The 23,958-nt window shown below is 32.2% G+C and overlaps 1 protein-coding gene across 1 annotated transcript in view; it reads right to left on the bottom strand.

Moving 5' to 3' along the window:
• The window catches only part of TTN (titin), a 501,281-nt gene that overhangs the window by 236,500 nt on the left and 240,823 nt on the right, over positions 1 to 23,958 (bottom strand). Inside the window, exons 181-193 of the mRNA XM_078776713.1 lie at positions 23,818 to 23,865; positions 21,252 to 21,302; positions 19,350 to 19,397; positions 17,452 to 17,502; positions 16,511 to 16,585; positions 15,551 to 15,598; positions 13,653 to 13,703; positions 11,756 to 11,803; positions 9,858 to 9,908; positions 7,964 to 8,011; positions 6,066 to 6,116; positions 4,172 to 4,219; positions 2,274 to 2,324 (exon numbers count right to left, since the gene is read on the bottom strand). Of these exons, the coding sequence (XP_078632839.1) occupies positions 2,274 to 2,324; positions 4,172 to 4,219; positions 6,066 to 6,116; positions 7,964 to 8,011; positions 9,858 to 9,908; positions 11,756 to 11,803; positions 13,653 to 13,703; positions 15,551 to 15,598; positions 16,511 to 16,585; positions 17,452 to 17,502; positions 19,350 to 19,397; positions 21,252 to 21,302; positions 23,818 to 23,865 (669 nt within the window). The remainder of the gene's footprint in view (positions 1 to 2,273; positions 2,325 to 4,171; positions 4,220 to 6,065; positions 6,117 to 7,963; positions 8,012 to 9,857; positions 9,909 to 11,755; positions 11,804 to 13,652; positions 13,704 to 15,550; positions 15,599 to 16,510; positions 16,586 to 17,451; positions 17,503 to 19,349; positions 19,398 to 21,251; positions 21,303 to 23,817; positions 23,866 to 23,958) is intronic.

Here is a 23,958-nt window from a genome sequence, read left to right as displayed (position 1 = left end):
GCTTCACGCTGTTGAAACCAAAGCTTTCAGAATTATTGGAATCTCCCGCGATGAAGCTATCTCTGAGGGCCTTTCACTCACTCACCGCAGGCAGGTAGGTGGTCTTTCTGTCTTCTACCGACTCCTCTCCGGCCTTGCACCCCCAGCTCTCTCTGTGCTCTGTCCCCCAAATATTCCTACAGGTCGCACAAGATCTGCCAGCAACCCTCTGATGGTTAAACTGCCGAAATCTCGGCTCTCCGCTCACCTTCACTCTTTCATTCCTCTTTTCTCCCGCCTCTGGAACAAACTCCCTCACTCGCTTCAATCCCACTCCTCCCTCCAGGTCTTTAAAACAGCTGTTCACCACCATCTCTTATCTTCCCCCATCCAAAACCTTGATCTTTTCTACCCCCGCTAATTCACCCCAGATCCACCTTGTTTGAAATTCCAACTTCTTTCCTGGAAGTCCTGGCAGTGTCCATATGTTTTATACCTCTCCCACTGCTCCCTTCCCACGCCCCCCCCCCCCCCAAAGCCCTCGCCCTCTCTCAGATCTCTCGATGTCTCCATGTCTCTCGGTCCCTGCTCTCAAATGTTGTGTTTGTGTCCTTCCCCCTCTCTCCCCATCTTGTCTACCGCTCCCTATGTTATATGTTTTATGTGTCGGTTTGTCTTTCTGTGTGTTCATGTGATTAATGTTCGCTCTTTCACGAGCCTCGATATTGTATACAAAAAAAAAAAAAAAAAAAAAAAAGGAAGATAAATATCTCTCAGAAAGTGGAACCTAATTATTTCAGAAAATGAATGTCTGATTCATGGCATGAGATTATCACTTTTAAAAGTATTTGATCAATGCATCACATCGATGCTTTCATTTTAGCTTTGCCTCAATGGAGAAATGTTTCAATTTTTTCATCAATAATAAAATTTACAACATCAAACCGAGAAACCTGCTCTTAAATGTTTTCCGATAAAGGTCATCTTCTAAAATTAAGGCAGTTTCAACCACAACAAGCACTGTCTCCATACAAAAAAATGGAATAGAGAAAGAATGCAATGATCATTACAATTTTGAGATTTTGAAATATTTTTGCATGATCAACATAATATCAACAAACAAGGAATTCCTTTTATTCACTTTTTGTGCCAAAAGGATCATAACTTGAAGAAAACTTACTTTCATGAAGTAAAAATGTTAAGTGCAACGTAATTCAGCACTGTATATCGTGAAATTGATGTTTATCCCAGAAGTTGTGAAAAATATAGTGTAACCACAATGATGTGAGTATGTCATAAGACTGGTTTTGGCTAATAAAATGCATTATTTTGCTCAAATGCATTTGCATTCACCTCTAATAATAGGTTTAGCCTTGTGAGGAATTTCAGATTCCTCTTTTGCTTTGAGAGGAACCTCAGCTCCCTTTTCTGCTGTAGGGCAGGTTCAGGAAATAGTTTAAAATACTTTCAAAATTGATATGAAATAAATTGGTTTCGGACAAATGAAGTAACTTGGAAAAATGCATGTATTAGGTCCGTTGGAACAAAATTCAATTCCTTTATTCAAATGAAAGAAAAAAACAATATCCCCAAACAAAAAAACTAATCAAACAATATCACTTACAAACTATTGTTTGTTGGACTAAAAATTGTATCAAAATGTTGACAAATTTCTTACTCTTTGGAGTTCCTTTTTGTCAATAGTGTTTGGCAAATATTTCAGGTGCTAAATTCAAAATATGATATTTTTTTGCTCAAAAGTTATTGTGAGCATGCAAACTTCAACATTGTGCAATTGTCATCCTGGTCCTCATGAACGTGATATCGAGAAGGCTCTATGTGATTTCTTTTTGTTGTTGTTGTCGTTCGTTTTTAAAAGTTTTGCAAAAGTAGTTATTTTTACCTTTTGCAATATGAGGCCAAATAAAATATCCAACATAAGATATGCATTATCAGAGAGCTGTGATAAAAACAAATTTGGAAATTATTTGCTTTACAAAGTTTAAATATCAAAATGGTGGTGATAAGTTTGAGCATTGTTAACATGATACCTGCACTTTGTGATACGTTGTGTAAATGAAACTAATATGATTATTTTTTCAAACTGTATTTTAACATGCCTGATTATGATGTCAGCATTCAATTTCCAAGCTCACTGAGGTGCATGTGCTCCAACATTTGCACAATTTGAAAAGCTAATATGGCACGATAAAAAATTCTGGGAAAATATGTTTGCGTTTCATCAACACACTGTACAAATGCATTTTTTTTCAAAGAAAATGCATTTCAAGTACCTCTTGGAACAGGTTTTGGTTTCCTTAGAACTTCGACTTCTTCTTCAGGCACTGCAAAGTAGCAAAAAGTATTTTAATAATGATTTTCTGAAAAACTTTGGATTATTCCCATGGACATTAATGCATTGAAAGGGGAAAAATGAAGATTTTTGTTGGCAATGCTTTTATAAGCTGCATCCTCAAAAAGATAATTCATCAGAAAAGAGAAGAAGGCATTCTTTCTGTAATTTTGCAGATGATTGACAACTGTCAACTTCACTGCAAAAAATGCAATTGACCAAGCCTTTGATTAAATCTTTAACTTGCTTTTGAGGAATCAAATTGACTTCTTTGCCTTCAGGGTTAAATATAAGGAAGATAAACAGCTTTCAAATAATGGAACCTATTTATTTCAGACAATGGATGTGTTTGATCACTGACGTGAGTTTATCACTTTTGTAAGTATTTGATCAATGCATCACATCAATACTTTCATTTCACTTTTGCCTCAATAAATAAGTGTTCCAATTTTGTGAATCAATCAAAAAATTATAAAATCAACTCAAGAAATCTGCTCTTAAATGTTTTCCAATGATGCTAATCTTCTAGAATCGAGGAGGTTTCAATCAATACAAATGTTATCTCTGTAGCAATCAATGAATAGACAAGGAACACAGTGATCATAACAATTTTGATATCTTAAAATATTTTGAGTTGTCAAAACATCATCAATAAAGAGGGTATTGCTTTTATTCAGCAAAATGTGTCAAAAGGATAATAACCTCAAGAAAAGTTACTTTAATGAAATAAAAATCTGAAGTACAAGATAATTCAGTGTATCGTGAAATCGATGTGGACGTCTATTCCAGTTGTGAAAAATAGAGTGTAATTACAATAATGTGAGTATGTCATAAGCCTGTTTTTGGCTAATAAAATGCATTATTTTGCTCAAATGCATTTACAATCACCTCTAAAAATAGGTTTTTTCTTGTAAGGAACCTCAGAAACCTCTTTTGCCTTGAGAGGAACCTCAGCTTCCTCTTCTGCTGTGGGGCAGGTTAAGCAACTAGTTTAAAACCCTTCAAAATTGATATGAAATAAATTGGTTGCAGACAAAGGAAGTGCCTTGGAAAATGCATGTATGAGGTCTGTTTGGAAAATAATCAATTCATTTAATCAATTGAAAGAGACAAATATCTCCACCCTGCCACCCCTCACAAAATAATTTTAAAATATTCCTTTCAAACTATCGTTTATTGGACCAAAAGTTGTCAAAATGTTTACAAAGCGTTCACTCTTTGGGATTCCCTTTTCATAAAAATGTTCGGCAAATATTTCAAATGATACATTAAAAATATGTATTTTTTTTTTTGCTCAAAAGTTTTTGCGAGCATGTAAATATCAGCATTGTGCAATCAATTGTCATCCTGGTCTTCTTGAACGTGATAACAGGATGGCTCTATATGATGTATTTCTGTGTTGTCAGTTCTTAAGATTATTGCAAAAGTAGTTATTTTTACATTTTACAATATGAGATCAAATAAAATATCCAATGTAAGATATGCATTATCAGAGAGCTGTGTTCAACAATAATTTGGAAATAATTAGTTTTTACGAAGTTTAATTATCAAAATGGTGGTGCTAAATCAAAGCATTGTTAACTTGATAATACCCGCACTCTTTGGGAAACACTGCGTTCATAAAACTATGATTATTTTTTCAAACTGTATTTGTAACATGCCTGATTTTGATGTCAGCATTCAATTTCCAAGGTCAATTACTTACACATGCACCAAAATTTGTAAAATTTGAAAAGATAATCGGGCACGAAAAAGATTCTGTTCAGAGATGTTTTTGTTTCATCAAAATAATGTACAAATGCATTTGTTTTTTTTCAAAAGAAAATGCATTTCAAGTACCTCTTGAAACAACTTTTGGTTTCCTAGGAACTTCGACTTCTTCAGGCACTGCGAAATAGCAAAAAGTATTTTAATAATGATTTTATATAAAACTTTGGATTAATCCCAGAGTAACTTTGGCATTAAAGGGGGGAAAATGAAGATGTTTTTTTGGCAACGCATTCATAAATTGTATCATCTAATTAGTCTCATCGTATATTCATTGGAAAGGAAAACAAGACATTATTTCTGTAATTTTGCAGATGAATGACAACTGTCAACTTCACTGCAAAAATGTTGTTGATCAAACCTTTGATAAGTTCTTTAATTTGCTTTTGAGGAATCAAATTCACTTCTTTGCCTTCATGGTTAAATAAAAGGAAGATAAATATCTCTCAGAAAGTGGAACCTAATTATTTCAGAAAATGAATGTCTGATTCATGGCATGAGATTATCACTTTTAAAAGTATTTGATCAATGCATCACATCGATGCTTTCATTTTAGCTTTGCCTCAATGGAGAAATGTTTCAATTTTTTCATCAATTATAAAATTTACAACATCAAACCGAGAAACCTGCTCTTAAATGTTTTCCGATAAAGGTCATCTTCTAAAATTAAGGCAGTTTCAACCACAACAAGCACTGTCTCCATACAAAAAAATGGAATAGAGAAAGAATGCAATGATCATTACAATTTTGAGATTTTGAAATATTTTTGCATGATCAACATAATATCAACAAACAAGGAATTCCTTTTATTCACTTTTTGTGCCAAAAGGATCATAACTTGAAGAAAACTTACTTTCATGAAGTAAAAATGTTAAGTGCAACGTAATTCAGCATTGTATATCGTGAAATTGATGTTTATCCCAGAAGTTGTGAAAAATATAGTGTAACCACAATGATGTGAGTATGTCATAAGACTGGTTTTGGCTAATAAAATGCATTATTTTGCTCAAATGCATTTGCATTCACCTCTAATAATAGGTTTAGCCTTGTGAGGAATTTCAGATTCCTCTTTTGCTTTGAGAGGAACCTCAGCTCCCTTTTCTGCTGTAGGGCAGGTTCAGGAAATAGTTTAAAATACTTTCAAAATTGATATGAAATAAATTGGTTTCGGACAAATGAAGTAACTTGGAAAAATGCATGTATTAGGTCCGTTGGAACAAAATTCAATTCCTTTATTCAAATGAAAGAAAAAAACAATATCCCCAAACAAAAAAACTAATCAAACAATATCACTAACAAACTATTGTTTGTTGGACTAAAAATTGTATCAAAATGTTGACAAATTTCTTACTCTTTGGAGTTCCTTTTTGTCAATAGTGTTTGGCAAATATTTCAGGTGCTAAATTCAAAATATGATATTTTTTTGCTCAAAAGTTATTGTGAGCATGCAAACTTCAACATTGTGCAATTGTCATCCTGGTCCTCATGAACGTGATAACGAGAAGGCTCTATGTGATTTCTTTTTGTTGTTGTTGTCGTTCGTTTTTAAAGTTTTGCAAAAGTAGTTATTTTTACCTTTTGCAATATGAGGCCAAATAAAATATCCAACATAAGATATGCATTATCAGAGAGCTGTGATAAAAACAAATTTGGAAATTATTTGCTTTACAAAGTTTAAATATCAAAATGGTGGTGATAAGTTTGAGCATTGTTAACGTGATACCTGCACTTTGTGATACGTTGTGTAAATGAAACTAATATGATTATTTTTTCAAACTGTATTTTAACATGCCTAATTATGATGTCAGCATTAAATTTCCAAGCTCACTGAGGTGCATGTGCTCCAACATTTGCACAATTTGAAAAGCTAATATGGCACGATAAAAAATTCTGGGAAAATATGTTTGCGTTTCATCAACACACTGTACAAATGCATTTTTTTTCAAAGAAAATGCATTTCAAGTACCTCTTGGAACAGGTTTTGGTTTCCTTAGAACTTCGACTTCTTCTTCAGGCACTGCGAAGTAGCAAAAAGTATTTTAATAATGATTTTCTGAAAAACTTTGGATTATTCCCATGGACATTAATGCATTGAAAGGGGAAAAATGAAGATTTTTGTTGGCAATGCTTTTATAAGCTGCATCCTCAAAAAGATAATTCATCAGAAAAGAGAAGAAGGCATTCTTTCTGTAATTTTGCAGATGATTGACAACTGTCAACTTCACTGCAAAAAATGCAATTGACCAAGCCTTTGATTAAATCTTTAACTTGCTTTTGAGGAATCAAATTGACTTCTTTGCCTTCAGGGTTAAATATAAGGAAGATAAACAGCTTTCAAATAATGGAACCTATTTATTTCAGACAATGGATGTGTTTGATCACTGACGTGAGTTTATCACTTTTGTAAGTATTTGATCAATGCATCACATCAATACTTTCATTTCACTTTTGCCTCAATAAATAAGTGTTCCAATTTTGTGAATCAATCAAAAAATTATAAAATCAACTCAAGAAATCTGCTCTTAAATGTTTTCCAATGATGCTAATCTTCTAGAATCGAGGAGGTTTCAATCAATACAAATGTTATCTCTGTAGCAATCAATGAATAGACAAGGAACACAGTGATCATAACAATTTTGATATCTTAAAATATTTTGAGTTGTCAAAACATCATCAATAAAGAGGGTATTGCTTTTATTCAGCAAAATGTGTCAAAAGGATAATAACCTCAAGAAAAGTTACTTTAATGAAATAAAAATCTGAAGTACAAGATAATTCAGTGTATCGTGAAATCGATGTGGACGTCTATTCCAGTTGTGAAAAATAGAGTGTAATTACAATAATGTGAGTATGTCATAAGCCTGTTTTTGGCTAATAAAATGCATTATTTTGCTCAAATGCATTTACAATCACCTCTAAAAATAGGTTTTTTCTTGTAAGGAACCTCAGAAACCTCTTTTGCCTTGAGAGGAACCTCAGCTTCCTCTTCTGCTGTGGGGCAGGTTAAGCAACTAGTTTAAAACCCTTCAAAATTGATATGAAATAAATTGGTTGCAGACAAAGGAAGTGCCTTGGAAAATGCATGTATGAGGTCTGTTTGGAAAATAATCAATTCATTTAATCAATTGAAAGAGACAAATATCTCCACCCTGCCACCCCTCACAAAATAATTTTAAAATATTCCTTTCAAACTATCGTTTATTGGACCAAAAGTTGTCAAAATGTTTACAAAGCGTTCACTCTTTGGGATTCCCTTTTCATAAAAATGTTCGGCAAATATTTCAAATGATACATTAAAAATATGTATTTTTTTTTTTGCTCAAAAGTTTTTGCGAGCATGTAAATATCAGCATTGTGCAATCAATTGTCATCCTGGTCTTCTTGAACGTGATAACAGGATGGCTCTATATGATGTATTTCTGTGTTGTCAGTTCTTAAGATTATTGCAAAAGTAGTTATTTTTACATTTTACAATATGAGATCAAATAAAATATCCAATGTAAGATATGCATTATCAGAGAGCTGTGTTCAACAATAATTTGGAAATAATTAGTTTTTACGAAGTTTAATTATCAAAATGGTGGTGCTAAATCAAAGCATTGTTAACTTGATAATACCCGCACTCTTTGGGAAACACTGCGTTCATAAAACTATGATTATTTTTTCAAACTGTATTTGTAACATGCCTGATTTTGATGTCAGCATTCAATTTCCAAGGTCAATTACTTACACATGCACCAAAATTTGTAAAATTTGAAAAGATAATCGGGCACGAAAAAGATTCTGTTCAGAGATGTTTTTGTTTCATCAAAATAATGTACAAATGCATTTGTTTTTTTTCAAAAGAAAATGCATTTCAAGTACCTCTTGAAACAACTTTTGGTTTCCTAGGAACTTCGACTTCTTCAGGCACTGCGAAATAGCAAAAAGTATTTTAATAATGATTTTATATAAAACTTTGGATTAATCCCAGAGTAACTTTGGCATTAAAGGGGGGAAAATGAAGATGTTTTTTTGGCAACGCATTCATAAATTGTATCATCTAATTAGTCTCATCGTATATTCATTGGAAAGGAAAACAAGACATTATTTCTGTAATTTTGCAGATGAATGACAACTGTCAACTTCACTGCAAAAATGTTGTTGATCAAACCTTTGATAAGTTCTTTAATTTGCTTTTGAGGAATCAAATTCACTTCTTTGCCTTCATGGTTAAATAAAAGGAAGATAAATATCTCTCAGAAAGTGGAACCTAATTATTTCAGAAAATGAATGTCTGATTCATGGCATGAGATTATCACTTTTAAAAGTATTTGATCAATGCATCACATCGATGCTTTCATTTTAGCTTTGCCTCAATGGAGAAATGTTTCAATTTTTTCATCAATTATAAAATTTACAACATCAAACCGAGAAACCTGCTCTTAAATGTTTTCCGATAAAGGTCATCTTCTAAAATTAAGGCAGTTTCAACCACAACAAGCACTGTCTCCATACAAAAAAATGGAATAGAGAAAGAATGCAATGATCATTACAATTTTGAGATTTTGAAATATTTTTGCATGATCAACATAATATCAACAAACAAGGAATTCCTTTTATTCACTTTTTGTGCCAAAAGGATCATAACTTGAAGAAAACTTACTTTCATGAAGTAAAAATGTTAAGTGCAACGTAATTCAGCATTGTATATCGTGAAATTGATGTTTATCCCAGAAGTTGTGAAAAATATAGTGTAACCACAATGATGTGAGTATGTCATAAGACTGGTTTTGGCTAATAAAATGCATTATTTTGCTCAAATGCATTTGCATTCACCTCTAATAATAGGTTTAGCCTTGTGAGGAATTTCAGATTCCTCTTTTGCTTTGAGAGGAACCTCAGCTCCCTTTTCTGCTGTAGGGCAGGTTCAGGAAATAGTTTAAAATACTTTCAAAATTGATATGAAATAAATTGGTTTCGGACAAATGAAGTAACTTGGAAAAATGCATGTATTAGGTCCGTTGGAACAAAATTCAATTCCTTTATTCAAATGAAAGAAAAAAACAATATCCCCAAACAAAAAAACTAATCAAACAATATCACTAACAAACTATTGTTTGTTGGACTAAAAATTGTATCAAAATGTTGACAAATTTCTTACTCTTTGGAGTTCCTTTTTGTCAATAGTGTTTGGCAAATATTTCAGGTGCTAAATTCAAAATATGATATTTTTTTGCTCAAAAGTTATTGTGAGCATGCAAACTTCAACATTGTGCAATTGTCATCCTGGTCCTCATGAACGTGATAACGAGAAGGCTCTATGTGATTTCTTTTTGTTGTTGTTGTCGTTCGTTTTTAAAGTTTTGCAAAAGTAGTTATTTTTACCTTTTGCAATATGAGGCCAAATAAAATATCCAACATAAGATATGCATTATCAGAGAGCTGTGATAAAAACAAATTTGGAAATTATTTGCTTTACAAAGTTTAAATATCAAAATGGTGGTGATAAGTTTGAGCATTGTTAACGTGATACCTGCACTTTGTGATACGTTGTGTAAATGAAACTAATATGATTATTTTTTCAAACTGTATTTTAACATGCCTAATTATGATGTCAGCATTAAATTTCCAAGCTCACTGAGGTGCATGTGCTCCAACATTTGCACAATTTGAAAAGCTAATATGGCACGATAAAAAATTCTGGGAAAATATGTTTGCGTTTCATCAACACACTGTACAAATGCATTTTTTTTCAAAGAAAATGCATTTCAAGTACCTCTTGGAACAGGTTTTGGTTTCCTTAGAACTTCGACTTCTTCTTCAGGCACTGCGAAGTAGCAAAAAGTATTTTAATAATGATTTTCTGAAAAACTTTGGATTATTCCCATGGACATTAATGCATTGAAAGGGGAAAAATGAAGATTTTTGTTGGCAATGCTTTTATAAGCTGCATCCTCAAAAAGATAATTCATCAGAAAAGAGAAGAAGGCATTCTTTCTGTAATTTTGCAGATGATTGACAACTGTCAACTTCACTGCAAAAAATGCAATTGACCAAACCTTTGATTAAATCTTTAACTTGCTTTTGAGGAATCAAATTGACTTCTTTGCCTTCAGGGTTAAATATAAGGAAGATAAACAGCTATCAAATAATGGAACCTATTTATTTCAGACAATGGATGTGTTTGATAACTGACGTGAGTTTATCACTTTTGTAAGTATTTGATCAATGCATCACATCAATACTTTCATTTCACTTTTGCCTCAATAAATAAGTGTTCCAATTTTGTGAATCAATCAAAAAATTATAAAATCAACTCAAGAAATCTGCTCTTAAATGTTTTCCAATGATGCTAATCTTCTAGAATCGAGGAGGTTTCAATCAATACAAATGTTATCTCTGTAGCAATCAATGAATAGACAAGGAACACAGTGATCATAACAATTTTGATATCTTAAAATATTTTGAGTTGTCAATACATCATCAATAAAGAGGGTATTGCTTTTATTCAGCAAAATGTGTCAAAAGGATAATAACCTCAAGAAAAGTTACTTTAATGAAATAAAAATCTGAAGTACAAGATAATTCAGTGTATCGTGAAATCGATGTGGACGTCTATTCCAGTTGTGAAAAATAGAGTGTAATTACAATAATGTGAGTATGTCATAAGCCTGTTTTTGGCTAATAAAATGCATTATTTTGCTCAAATGCATTTACAATCACCTCTAAAAATAGGTTTTTTCTTGTAAGGAACCTCAGAAACCTCTTTTGCCTTGAGAGGAACCTCAGCTTCCTCTTCTGCTGTGGGGCAGGTTAAGCAACTAGTTTAAAACCCTTCAAAATTGATATGAAATAAATTGGTTGCAGACAAAGGAAGTGCCTTGGAAAATGCATGTATGAGGTCTGTTTGGAAAATAATCAATTCATTTAATCAATTGAAAGAGACAAATATCTCCACCCTGCCACCCCTCACAAAATAATTTTAAAATATTCCTTTCAAACTATCGTTTATTGGACCAAAAGTTGTCAAAATGTTTACAAAGCGTTCACTCTTTGGGATTCCCTTTTCATAAAAATGTTCGGCAAATATTTCAAATGATACATTAAAAATATGTATTTTTTTTTTTGCTCAAAAGTTTTTGCGAGCATGTAAATATCAGCATTGTGCAATCAATTGTCATCCTGGTCTTCTTGAACGTGATAACAGGATGGCTCTATATGATGTATTTCTGTGTTGTCAGTTCTTAAGATTATTGCAAAAGTAGTTATTTTTACATTTTACAATATGAGATCAAATAAAATATCCAATGTAAGATATGCATTATCAGAGAGCTGTGTTCAACAATAATTTGGAAATAATTAGTTTTTACGAAGTTTAATTATCAAAATGGTGGTGCTAAATCAAAGCATTGTTAACTTGATAATACCCGCACTCTTTGGGAAACACTGCGTTCATAAAAGTATGATTATTTTTTCAAACTGTATTTGTAACATGCCTGATTTTGATGTCAGCATTCAATTTCCAAGGTCAATTACTTACACATGCACCAAAATTTGTAAAATTTGAAAAGATAATCGGGCACGAAAAAGATTCTGTTCAGAGATGTTTTTGTTTCATCAAAATAATGTACAAATGCATTTGTTTTTTTTCAAAAGAAAATGCATTTCAAGTACCTCTTGAAACAACTTTTGGTTTCCTAGGAACTTCGACTTCTTCAGGCACTGCTAAATAGCAAAAAGTATTTTAATAATGATTTTAGATAAAACTTTGGATTAATCCCAGAGTAACTTTGGCATTAAAGGGGGGAAAATGAAGATGTTTTTTTGGCAACGCATTCATAAATTGTATCATCTAATTAGTCTCATCGTATATTCATTGGAAAGGAAAACAAGACATTATTTCTGTAATTTTGCAGATGAATGACAACTGTCAACTTCACTGCAAAAATGTTGTTGATCAAACCTTTGATAAGTTCTTTAATTTGCTTTTGAGGAATCAAATTCACTTCTTTGCCTTCATGGTTAAATAAAAGGAAGATAAATATCTCTCAGAAAGTGGAACCTAATTATTTCAGAAAATGAATGTCTGATTCATGGCATGAGATTATCACTTTTAAAAGTATTTGATCAATGCATCACATCGATGCTTTCATTTTAGCTTTGCCTCAATGGAGAAATGTTTCAATTTTTTCATCAATTATAAAATTTACAACATCAAACCGAGAAACCTGCTCTTAAATGTTTTCCGATAAAGGTCATCTTCTAAAATTAAGGCAGTTTCAACCACAACAAGCACTGTCTCCATACAAAAAAATGGAATAGAGAAAGAATGCAATGATCATTACAATTTTGAGATTTTGAAATATTTTTGCATGATCAACATAATATCAACAAACAAGGAATTCCTTTTATTCACTTTTTGTGCCAAAAGGATCATAACTTGAAGAAAACTTACTTTCATGAAGTAAAAATGTTAAGTGCAACGTAATTCAGCACTATATATCGTGAAATTGATGTTTATCCCAGAAGTTGTGAAAAATATAGTGTAACCACAATGATGTGAGTATGTCATAAGACTGGTTTTGGCTAATAAAATGCATTATTTTGCTCAAATGCATTTGCATTCACCTCTAATAATAGGTTTAGCCTTGTGAGGAATTTCAGATTCCTCTTTTGCTTTGAGAGGAACCTCAGCTCCCTTTTCTGCTGTAGGGCAGGTTCAGGAAATAGTTTAAAATACTTTCAAAATTGATATGAAATAAATTGGTTTCGGACAAATGAAGTAACTTGGAAAAATGCATGTATTAGGTCCGTTGGAACAAAATTAAATTCCTTTATTCAAATGAAAGAAAAAAACAATATCCCCAAACAAAAAAACTAATCAAACAATACCACTTACAAACTATTGTTTGTTGGACTAAAAATTGTATCAAAATGTTGACAAATTTCTTACTCTTTGGAGTTCCTTTTTGTCAATAGTGTTTGGCAAATATTTCAGGTGCTCAATTCAAAATATGATATTTTTTTGCTCAAAAGTTATTGTGAGCATGCAAACTTCAACATTGTGCAATTGTCATCCTGGTCCTCATGAACGTGATAACGAGAAGGCTCTATGTGATTTCTTTTTGTTGTTGTTGTTGTCGTTCGTTTTTAAAGTTTTGCAAAAGTAGTTATTTTTACCTTTTGCAATATGAGGCCAAATAAAATATCCAACATAAGATATGCATTATCAGAGAGCTGTGATAAAAACAAATTTGGAAATTATTTGCTTTACAAAGTTTAAATATCAAAATGGTGGTGATAAGTTTGAGCATTGTTAACGTGATACCTGCACTTTGTGATACGTTGTGTAAATGAAACTAATATGATTATTTTTTCAAACTGTATTTTAACATGCCTAATTATGATGTCAGCATTCAATTTCCAAGCTCACTGAGGTGCATGTGCTCCAACATTTGCACAATTTGAAAAGCTAATATGGCACGATAAAAAATTCTGGGAAAATATGTTTGCGTTTCATCAACACACTGTACAAATGCATTTTTTTTCAAAGAAAATGCATTTCAAGTACCTCTTGGAACAGGTTTTGGTTTCCTTAGAACTTCGACTTCTTCTTCAGGCACTGCGAAGTAGCAAAAAGTATTTTAATAATGATTTTCTGAAAAACTTTGGATTATTCCCATGGACATTAATGCATTGAAAGGGGAAAAATGAAGATTTTTGTTGGCAATGCTTTTATAAGCTGCATCCTCAAAAAGATAATTCATCAGAAAAGAGAAGAAGGCATTCTTTCTGTAATTTTGCATATCATTGACAACTGTCAACTTCACTGCAAAAAATGCAATTGACCAAACCCTTGATTAAATCTTTAACTTGCTTTTGAGGAATCAAATTGACTTCTTTGCCTTCAGGGTTAAATATAAGGAAGATAAACAGCTATCAAATAATGGAACCTATTTATTTCAGACAATGGATGTGTTTGATCACTGACGTGAGTTTATCACTTTTGTAAGTATTTGATAAATGCATCACATCAATACTTTCATTTCACTTTTGCCTCAATAAATAAGTGTTCCAATTTTGTGAATCAATCAAAAAATTATAAAATCAACTCAAGAAATCTGCTCTTAAATGTTTTCCAATGATGCTAATCTTCTAGAATCAAGGAGGTTTCAACCAATACAAATGTTATCTCTGTAGCAATCAATGAATAGACAAGGAACACAGTGATCATAACAATTTTGATATCTTAAAATATTTTGAGTTGTCAATACATCATCAATAAAGAGGGTATTGCTTTTATTCAGCAAAATGTGTCAAAAGGATAATAACCTCAAGAAAAGTTACTTTAATGAAATAAAAATCTGAAGTACAAGATAATTCAGTGTATCGTGAAATCGATGTGGACGTCTATTCCAGTTGTGAAAAATAGAGTGTAATTACAATAATGTGAGTATGTCATAAGCCTGTTTTTGGCTAATAAAATGCATTATTTTGCTCAAATGCATTTACAATCACCTCTAAAAATAGGTTTTTTCTTGTAAGGAACCTCAGAAACCTCTTTTGCCTTGAGAGGAACCTCAGCTTCCTCTTCTGCTGTGGGGCAGGTTAAGCAACTAGTTTACAACCCTTCAAAATTGATATGAAATAAATTGGTTGCAGACAAAGGAAGTGCCTTGGAAAATGCATGTATGAGGTCTGTTTGGAAAATAATCAATTCATTTAATCAATTGAAAGAGACAAATATCTCCACCCTGCCACCCCTCACAAAATAATTTTAAAATATTCCTTTCAAACTATCGTTTATTGGACCAAAAGTTGTCAAAATGTTTACAAAGCGTTCACTCTTTGGGATTCCCTTTTCATAAAAATGTTCGGCAAATATTTCAAATGATACATTAAAAATATGTATTTTTTTTTTTGCTCAAAAGTTTTTGCGAGCATGTAAATATCAGCATTGTGCAATCAATTGTCATCCTGGTCTTCTTGAACGTGATAACAGGATGGCTCTATGTGATGTATTTCTGTGTTGTCAGTTCTTAAGATTATTGCAAAAGTAGTTATTTTTACATTTTACAATATGAGATCAAATAAAATATCCAATGTAAGATATGCATTATCAGAGAGCTGTGTTCAACAATAATTTGGAAATAATTAGTTTTTACAAAGTTTAATTTTCAAAATGGTGGTGATAAATCAAAGCATTGTTAACTTGATAATACCCGCACTCTTTGGGAAACACTGCGTTCATAAAACTATGATTATTTTTTCAAACTGTATTTGTAACATGCCTGATTTTGATGTCAGCATTCAATTTCCAAGGTCAATTACTTACACATGCACCAAAATTTGTAAAATTTGAAAAGATAATCGGGCACGAAAAAGATTCTGTTCAGAGATGTTTTTGTTTCATCAAAATAATGTACAAATGCATTTGTTTTTTTTCAAAAGAAAATGCATTTCAAGTACCTCTTGAAACAACTTTTGGTTTCCTAGGAACTTCGACTTCTTCAGGCACTGCGAAATAGCAAAAAGTATTTTAATAATGATTTTATATAAAACTTTGGATTAATCCCAGAGTAACTTTGGCATTAAAGGGGGGAAAATGAAGATGTTTTTTTGGCAACGCATTCATAAATTGTATCATCTAATTAGTCTCATAGTATATTCATTGGAAAGGAAAACAAGACATTATTTCTGTAATTTTGCAGATGAATGACAACTGTAAACTTCACTGCAAAAATGTTGTTGGTCAAACCTTTGATAAGTTCTTTAATTTGCTTTTGAAGAATCAAATTCACTTCTTTGCCTTCAGGGTTAAATAAAAGGAAGATAAATATCTCTCAGAAAGTGGAACCTAATTATTTCAGAAAATGAATGTCTGATTCATGGCATGAGATTATCACTTTTAAAAGTATTTGATCAATGCATCACATCGATGCTTTCATTTTAGCTTTGCCTCAATGGAGAAATGTCTCAATTTTTTTCATCAATTATAAAATTTACAACATCAAACCGAGAAACCTGCTCTTAAATGTTTTCCGATAAAGGTCATCTTCTAAAATGAAGGCAGTTTCAACCACAACAAGCACTGTCTCCATACAAAAAAATGGAATAGAGAAAGAATGCAATGATCATTACAATTTTGAGATTTTGAAATATTTTGCATGATCAACATAATATCAACAAACAAGGAATTCCTTTTATTCACTTTTTGTGCCAAAAGGATCATAACTGGAAGAAAACTTACTTTCATGAAGTAAAAATGTTAAGTGCAACGTAATTCAGCACTGTATATCGTGAAATTGATGTGCATGTTTATCCCAGAAGTTGTGAAAAATATAGTGTAACCACAATGATGTGAGTATGTCATAAGACTGGTTTTGGCTAATAAAATGCATTCTTTTGCTCAAATGCATTTGCATTCACCTCTAATAATAGGTTTAGCCTTGTGAGGAATTTCAGATTCCTCTTTTGCTTTGAGAGGAACCTCAGCTCCCTTTTCTGCTGTAGGGCAGGTTCAGGAAATAGTTTAAAATACTTTCAAAATTGATATGAAATAAATTGGTTTCGGACAAATGAAGTAACTTGGAAAAATGCATGTATTAGGTCCGTTGGAACAAAATTCAATTCCTTTATTCAAATGAAAGAAAAAAACAATATCCCCAAACAAAAAAACTAATCAAACAATATCACTTACAAACTATTGTTTGTTGGAAGAAAAATTGAATCAAAATGTTTACAAATTTCTTACTCTTTGGAGTTCCTTTTTGTCAATAGTGTTTGGCAAATATTTCAGGTGCTAAATTCAAAATATGATATTTTTTTGCTCAAAAGTTATTGTGAGCATGCAAACTTCAACATTGTGCAATTGTCATCCTGGTCCTCATGAACGTGATATCGAGAAGGCTCTATGTGATTTCTTTTTGTTGTTGTTGTCGTTCGTTTTTAAAAGTTTTGCAAAAGTAGTTATTTTTACCTTTTGCAATATGAGGCCAAATAAAATATCCAACATAAGATATGCATTATCAGAGAGCTGTGATAAAAACAAATTTGGAAATTATTTGCTTTACAAAGTTTAAATATCAAAATGGTGGTGATAAGTTTGAGCATTGTTAACATGATACCTGCACTTTGTGATACGTTGTGTAAATGAAACTAATATGATTATTTTTTCAAACTGTATTTTAACATGCCTGATTATGATGTCAGCATTAAATTTCCAAGCTCACTGAGGTGCATGTGCTCCAACATTTGCACAATTTGAAAAGCTAATATGGCACGATAAAAAATTCTGGGAAAATATGTTTGCGTTTCATCAACACACTGTACAAATGCATTTTTTTTCAAAGAAAATGCATTTCAAGTACCTCTTGGAACAGGTTTTGGTTTCCTTAGAACTTCGACTTCTTCTTCAGGCACTGCAAAGTAGCAAAAAGTATTTTAATAATGATTTTCTGAAAAACTTTGGATTATTCCCATGGACATTAATGCATTGAAAGGGGAAAAATGAAGATTTTTGTTGGCAATGCTTTTATAAGCTGCATCCTCAAAAAGATAATTCATCAGAAAAGAGAAGAAGGCATTCTTTCTGTAATTTTGCAGATGATTGACAACTGTCAACTTCACTGCAAAAAATGCAATTGACCAAACCTTTGATTAAATCTTTAACTTGCTTTTGAGGAATCAAATTGACTTCTTTGCCTTCAGGGTTAAATATAAGGAAGATAAACAGCTTTCAAATAATGGAACCTATTTATTTCAGACAATGGATGTGTTTGATCACTGACGTGAGTTTATCACTTTTGTAAGTATTTGATCAATGCATCACATCAATACTTTCATTTCACTTTTGCCTCAATAAATAAGTGTTCCAATTTTGTGAATCAATCAAAAAATTATAAAATCAACTCAAGAAATCTGCTCTTAAATGTTTTCCAATGATGCTAATCTTCTAGAATCAAGGAGGTTTCAACCAATACAAATGTTATCTCTGTAGCAATCAATGAATAGACAAGGAACACAGTGATCATAACAATTTTGATATCTTAAAATATTTTGAGTTGTCAATACATCATCAATAAAGAGGGTATTGCTTTTATTCAGCAAAATGTGTCAAAAAGATAATAACCTCAAGAAAAGTTACTTTAATGAAATAAAAATCTGAAGTACAAGATAATTCAGTGTATCATGAAATCGATGTGGACGTCTATTCCAGTTGTGAAAAATAGAGTGTAATTACAATAATGTGAGTATGTCATAAGCCTGTTTTTGGCTAATAAAATGCATTATTTTGCTCAAATGCATTTACAATCACCTCTAAAAATAGGTTTTTTCTTGTAAGGAACCTCAGAAACCTCTTTTGCCTTGAGAGGAACCTCAGCTTCCTCTTCTGCTGTGGGGCAGGTTAAGCAACTAGTTTAAAACCCTTCCAAATTGATATGAAATAAATTGGTTGCAGACAAAGGAAGTGCCTTGGAAAATGCATGTATGAGGTCTGTTTGGAAAATAATCAATTAATTTAATCAATTGAAAGAGACAAATATCTCCACCCTGCCACCCCTCACAAAATAATTTTAAAATATTCCTTTCAAACTATCGTTTATTGGACCAAAAGTTGTCAAAATGCTTACAAAGCGTTCACTCTTTGGGATTCCCTTTTCATAAAAATGTTCGGCAAATATTTCAAATGATACATTAAAAATATGTATTTTTTTTTTTGCTCAAAAGTTTTTGCGAGCATGTAAATATCAGCATTGTGCAATCAATTGTCATCCTGGTCTTCTTGAACGTGATAACAGGATGGCTCTATATGATGTATTTCTGTGTTGTCAGTTCTTAAGATTATTGCAAAAGTAGTTATTTTTACATTTTACAATATGAGATCAAATAAAATATCCAATGTAAGATATGCATTATCAGAGAGCTGTGTTCAACAATAATTTGGAAATAATTAGTTTTTACAAAGTTTAATTATCAAAATGGTGGTGCTAAATCAAAGCATTGTTAACTTGATAATACCCGCACTCTTTGGGAAACACTGCGTTCATAAAACTATGATTATTTTTTCAAACTGTATTTGTAACATGCCTGATTTTGATGTCAGCATTCAATTTCCAAGGTCAATTACTTACACATGCACCAAAATTTGTAAAATTTGAAAAGATAATCGGGCACGAAAAAGATTCTGTTCAGAGATGTTTTTGTTTCATCAAAATAATGTACAAATGCATTTGTTTTTTTTCAAAAGAAAATGCATTTCAAGTACCTCTTGAAACAACTTTTGGTTTCCTAGGAACTTCGACTTCTTCAGGCACTGCGAAATAGCAAAAAGTATTTTAATAATGATTTTATATAAAACTTTGGATTAATCCCAGAGTAACTTTGGCATTAAAGGGGGGAAAATGAAGATGTTTTTTTGGCAACGCATTCATAAATTGTATCATCTAATTAGTCTCATCGTATATTCATTGGAAAGGAAAACAAGACATTATTTCTGTAATTTTGCAGATGAATGACAACTGTCAACTTCACTGCAAAAATGTTGTTGATCAAACCTTTGATAAGTTCTTTAATTTGCTTTTGAGGAATCAAATTCACTTCTTTGCCTTCATGGTTAAATAAAAGGAAGATAAATATCTCTCAGAAAGTGGAACCTAATTATTTCAGAAAATGAATGTCTGATTCATGGCATGAGATTATCACTTTTAAAAGTATTTGATCAATGCATCACATCGATGCTTTCATTTTAGCTTTGCCTCAATGGAGAAATGTTTCAATTTTTTCATCAATTATAAAATTTACAACATCAAACCGAGAAACCTGCTCTTAAATGTTTTCCGATAAAGGTCATCTTCTAAAATTAAGGCAGTTTCAACCACAACAAGCACTGTCTCCATACAAAAAAATGGAATAGAGAAAGAATGCAATGATCATTACAATTTTGAGATTTTGAAATATTTTTGCATGATCAACATAATATCAACAAACAAGGAATTCCTTTTATTCACTTTTTGTGCCAAAAGGATCATAACTTGAAGAAAACTTACTTTCATGAAGTAAAAATGTTAAGTGCAACGTAATTCAGCACTGTATATCGTGAAATTGATGTTTATCCCAGAAGTTGTGAAAAATATAGTGTAACCACAATGATGTGAGTATGTCTGTCATAAGACTGGTTTTGGCTAATAAAATGCATTATTTTGCTCAAATGCATTTGCATTCACCTCTAATAATAGGTTTAGCCTTGTGAGGAATTTCAGATTCCTCTTTTGCTTTGAGAGGAACCTCAGCTCCCTTTTCTGCTGTAGGAGGGCAGGTTCAGGAAATAGTTTAAAATACTTTCAAAATTGATATGAAATAAATTGGTTTCGGACAAATGAAGTAACTTGGAAAAATGCATGTATTAGGTCCGTTGGAACAAAATTCAATTCCTTTATTCTAATGAAAGAAAAAAACAATATCCCCAAACAAAAAAACTAATCAAACAATATCACTTACAAACTATTGTTTGTTGGACTAAAAATTGTATCAAAATGTTTACAAATTTCTTACTCATTGGAGTTCCTTTTTGTCAATAGTGTTTGGCAAATATTTCAGGTGCTAAATTCAAAATATGATATTTTTTTGCTCAAAAGTTATTGTGAGCATGCAAACTTCAACATTGTGCAATTGTCATCCTGGTCCTCATGAACGTGATAACGAGAAGGCTCTATGTGATTTATTTTTGTTGTTGTTGTCGTTCGTTTTTAAAAGTTTTGCAAAAGTAGTTATTTTTACCTTTTGCAATATGAGGCCAAATAAAATATCCAACATAAGATATGCATTATCAGAGAGCTGTGATAAAAACAAATTTGGAAATTATTTGCTTTACAAAGTTTAAATATCAAAATGGTGGTGATAAGTTTGAGCATTGTTAACGTGATACCTGCACTTTGTGATACGTTGTGTAAATGAAACTAATATGATTATTTTTTCAAACTGTATTTTAACATGCCTGATTATGATGTCAGCATTAAATTTCCAAGCTCACTGAGGTGCATGTGCTCCAACATTTGCACAATTTGAAAAGCTAATATGGCACGATAAAAAATTCTGGGAAAATATGTTTGCGTTTCATCAACACACTGTACAAATGCATTTTTTTTCAAAGAAAATGCATTTCAAGTACCTCTTGGAACAGGTTTTGGTTTCCTTAGAACTTCGACTTCTTCTTCAGGCACTGCGAAGTAGCAAAAAGTATTTTAATAATGATTTTCTGAAAAACTTTGGATTATTCCCATGGACATTAATGCATTGAAAGGGGAAAAATGAAGATTTTTGTTGGCAATGCTTTTATAAGCTGCATCCTCAAAAAGAGAATTCATCAGAAAAGAGAAGAAGGCATTCTTTCTGTAATTTTGCAGATGATTGACAACTGTCAACTTCACTGCAAAAAATGCAATTGACCAAACCTTTGATTAAATCTTTAACTTGCTTTTGAGGAATCAAATTGACTTCTTTGCCTTCAGGGTTAAATATAAGGAAGATAAACAGCTATCAAATAATGGAACCTATTTATTTCAGACAATGGATGTGTTTGATCACTGACGTGAGTTTATCACTTTTGTAAGTATTTGATCAATGCATCACATCAATACTTTCATTTCACTTTTGCCTCAATAAATAAGTGTTCCAATTTTGTGAATCAATCAAAAAATTATAAAATCAACTCAAGAAATCTGCTCTTAAATGTTTTCCAATGATGCTAATCTTCTAGAATCAAGGAGGTTTCAACCAATACAAATGTTATCTCTGTAGCAATCAATGAATAGACAAGGAACACAGTGATCATAACAATTTTGATATCTTAAAATATTTTGAGTTGTCAATACATCATCAATAAAGAGGGTATTGCTTTTATTCAGCAAAATGTGTCAAAAGGATAATAACCTCAAGAAAAGTTACTTTAATGAAATAAAAATCTGAAGTACAAGATAATTCAGTGTATCGTGAAATCGATGTGGACGTCTATTCCAGTTGTGAAAAATAGAGTGTAATCTATCTATAATTCCAGTAATCTCTGTCTGTCTGTCTGTACGTTTGTTTGTTTGTCTGTGACCGCTGTTTCTCGACAACTACCGGTCCGATATACTTGAAACTTGCCAGGTATATTGCTGGGGACCCGAGGATGTGCCTTTTCAAGGTTTCATATTAATCGGACAATTACTTACCGAGCTATGTCCAAAAAACGATTCAACCAATCAGAGAGCAGCGAACGATCGCGTGTGCCGAACGTGGCGGACACACTCTGCCTCGGATGGCACATTTGAGAGCGTATTCATTTATTTCACGTTTGCAAACTATGTTGGCGCTATGTTGGCGTTAAACGATGTTTTAAAACTAATAAAAACGAATTTGCGATTCATTCGCTTTCCTGCGCGTTTGTGTACGCGATGGCGATTTCTTTACCAAACTCCGGAAGCCGTTCGCTTTGGACCAAACCATTGCATGTAAATAGAGGGGGGGGGGGGGTTCTGTGGTCGTTGCGAATGGACCAAACCATTCATGTAAATAGAGGGGGGGGATTGTCACTGTACTCGCAAGCCGTTCGCCGTTCGCTTTGGCGTTGCGAATGAACCAAACCATTTCATGTAAATAGAGGGGGGGGATATAATTTTAGATAGATATATAGTACGGGCATATATATAGTACGGGCATGCCCTAGTTACAATAATGTGAGTATGTCATAAGCCTGTTTTTGGCTAATAAAATGCATTATTTTGCTCAAATGCATTTACAATCACCTCTAAAAATAGGTTTTTTCTTGTAAGGAACCTCAGAAACCTCTTTTGCCTTGAGAGGAACCTCAGCTTCCTCTTCTGCTGTGGGGCAGGTTAAGCAACTAGTTTACAACCCTTCAAAATTGATATGAAATAAATTGGTTGCAGACAAAGGAAGTGCCTTGGAAAATGCATGTATGAGGTCTGTTTGGAAAATAATCAATTCATTTAATCAATTGAAAGAGACAAATATCTCCACCCTGCCACCCCTCACAAAATAATTTTAAAATATTCCTTTCAAACTATCGTTTATTGGACCAAAAGTTGTCAAAATGTTTACAAAGCGTTCACTCTTTGGGATTCCCTTTTCATAAAAATGTTCGGCAAATATTTCAAATGATACATTAAAAATATGTATTTTTTTTTTTGCTCAAAAGTTTTTGCGAGCATGTAAATATCAGCATTGTGCAATCAATTGTCATCCTGGTCTTCTTGAACGTGATAACAGGATGGCTCTATGTGATGTATTTCTGTGTTGTCAGTTCTTAAGATTATTGCAAAAGTAGTTATTTTTACATTTTACAATATGAGATCAAATAAAATATCCAATGTAAGATATGCATTATCAGAGAGCTGTGTTCAACAATAATTTGGAAATAATTAGTTTTTACAAAGTTTAATTATCAAAATGGTGGTGCTAAATCAAAGCATTGTTAACTTGATAATACCCGCACTCTTTGGGAAACACTGCGTTCATAAAACTATGATTATTTTTTCAAACTGTATTTGTAACATGCCTGATTTTGATGTCAGCATTCAATTTCCAAGGTCAATTACTTACACATGCACCAAAATTTGTAAAATTTGAAAAGATAATCGGGCACGAAAAAGATTCTGTTCAGAGATGTTTTTGTTTCATCAAAATAATGTACAAATGCATTTGTTTTTTTTCAAAAGAAAATGCATTTCAAGTACCTCTTGAAACAACTTTTGGTTTCCTAGGAACTTCGACTTCTTCAGGCACTGCGAAATAGCAAAAAGTATTTTAATAATGATTTTATATAAAACTTTGGATTAATCCCAGAGTAACTTTGGCATTAAAGGGGGGAAAATGAA

This window comes from Myxine glutinosa, chromosome 1, assembly GCF_964187855.1.
Source record: "Myxine glutinosa chromosome 1, kmMyxGlut1.1, whole genome shotgun sequence".
Classification (NCBI taxonomy): Eukaryota; Metazoa; Chordata; class Myxini; order Myxiniformes; family Myxinidae; genus Myxine; species Myxine glutinosa.
This window is presented reverse-complemented; position numbering and strand designations above follow the sequence as displayed.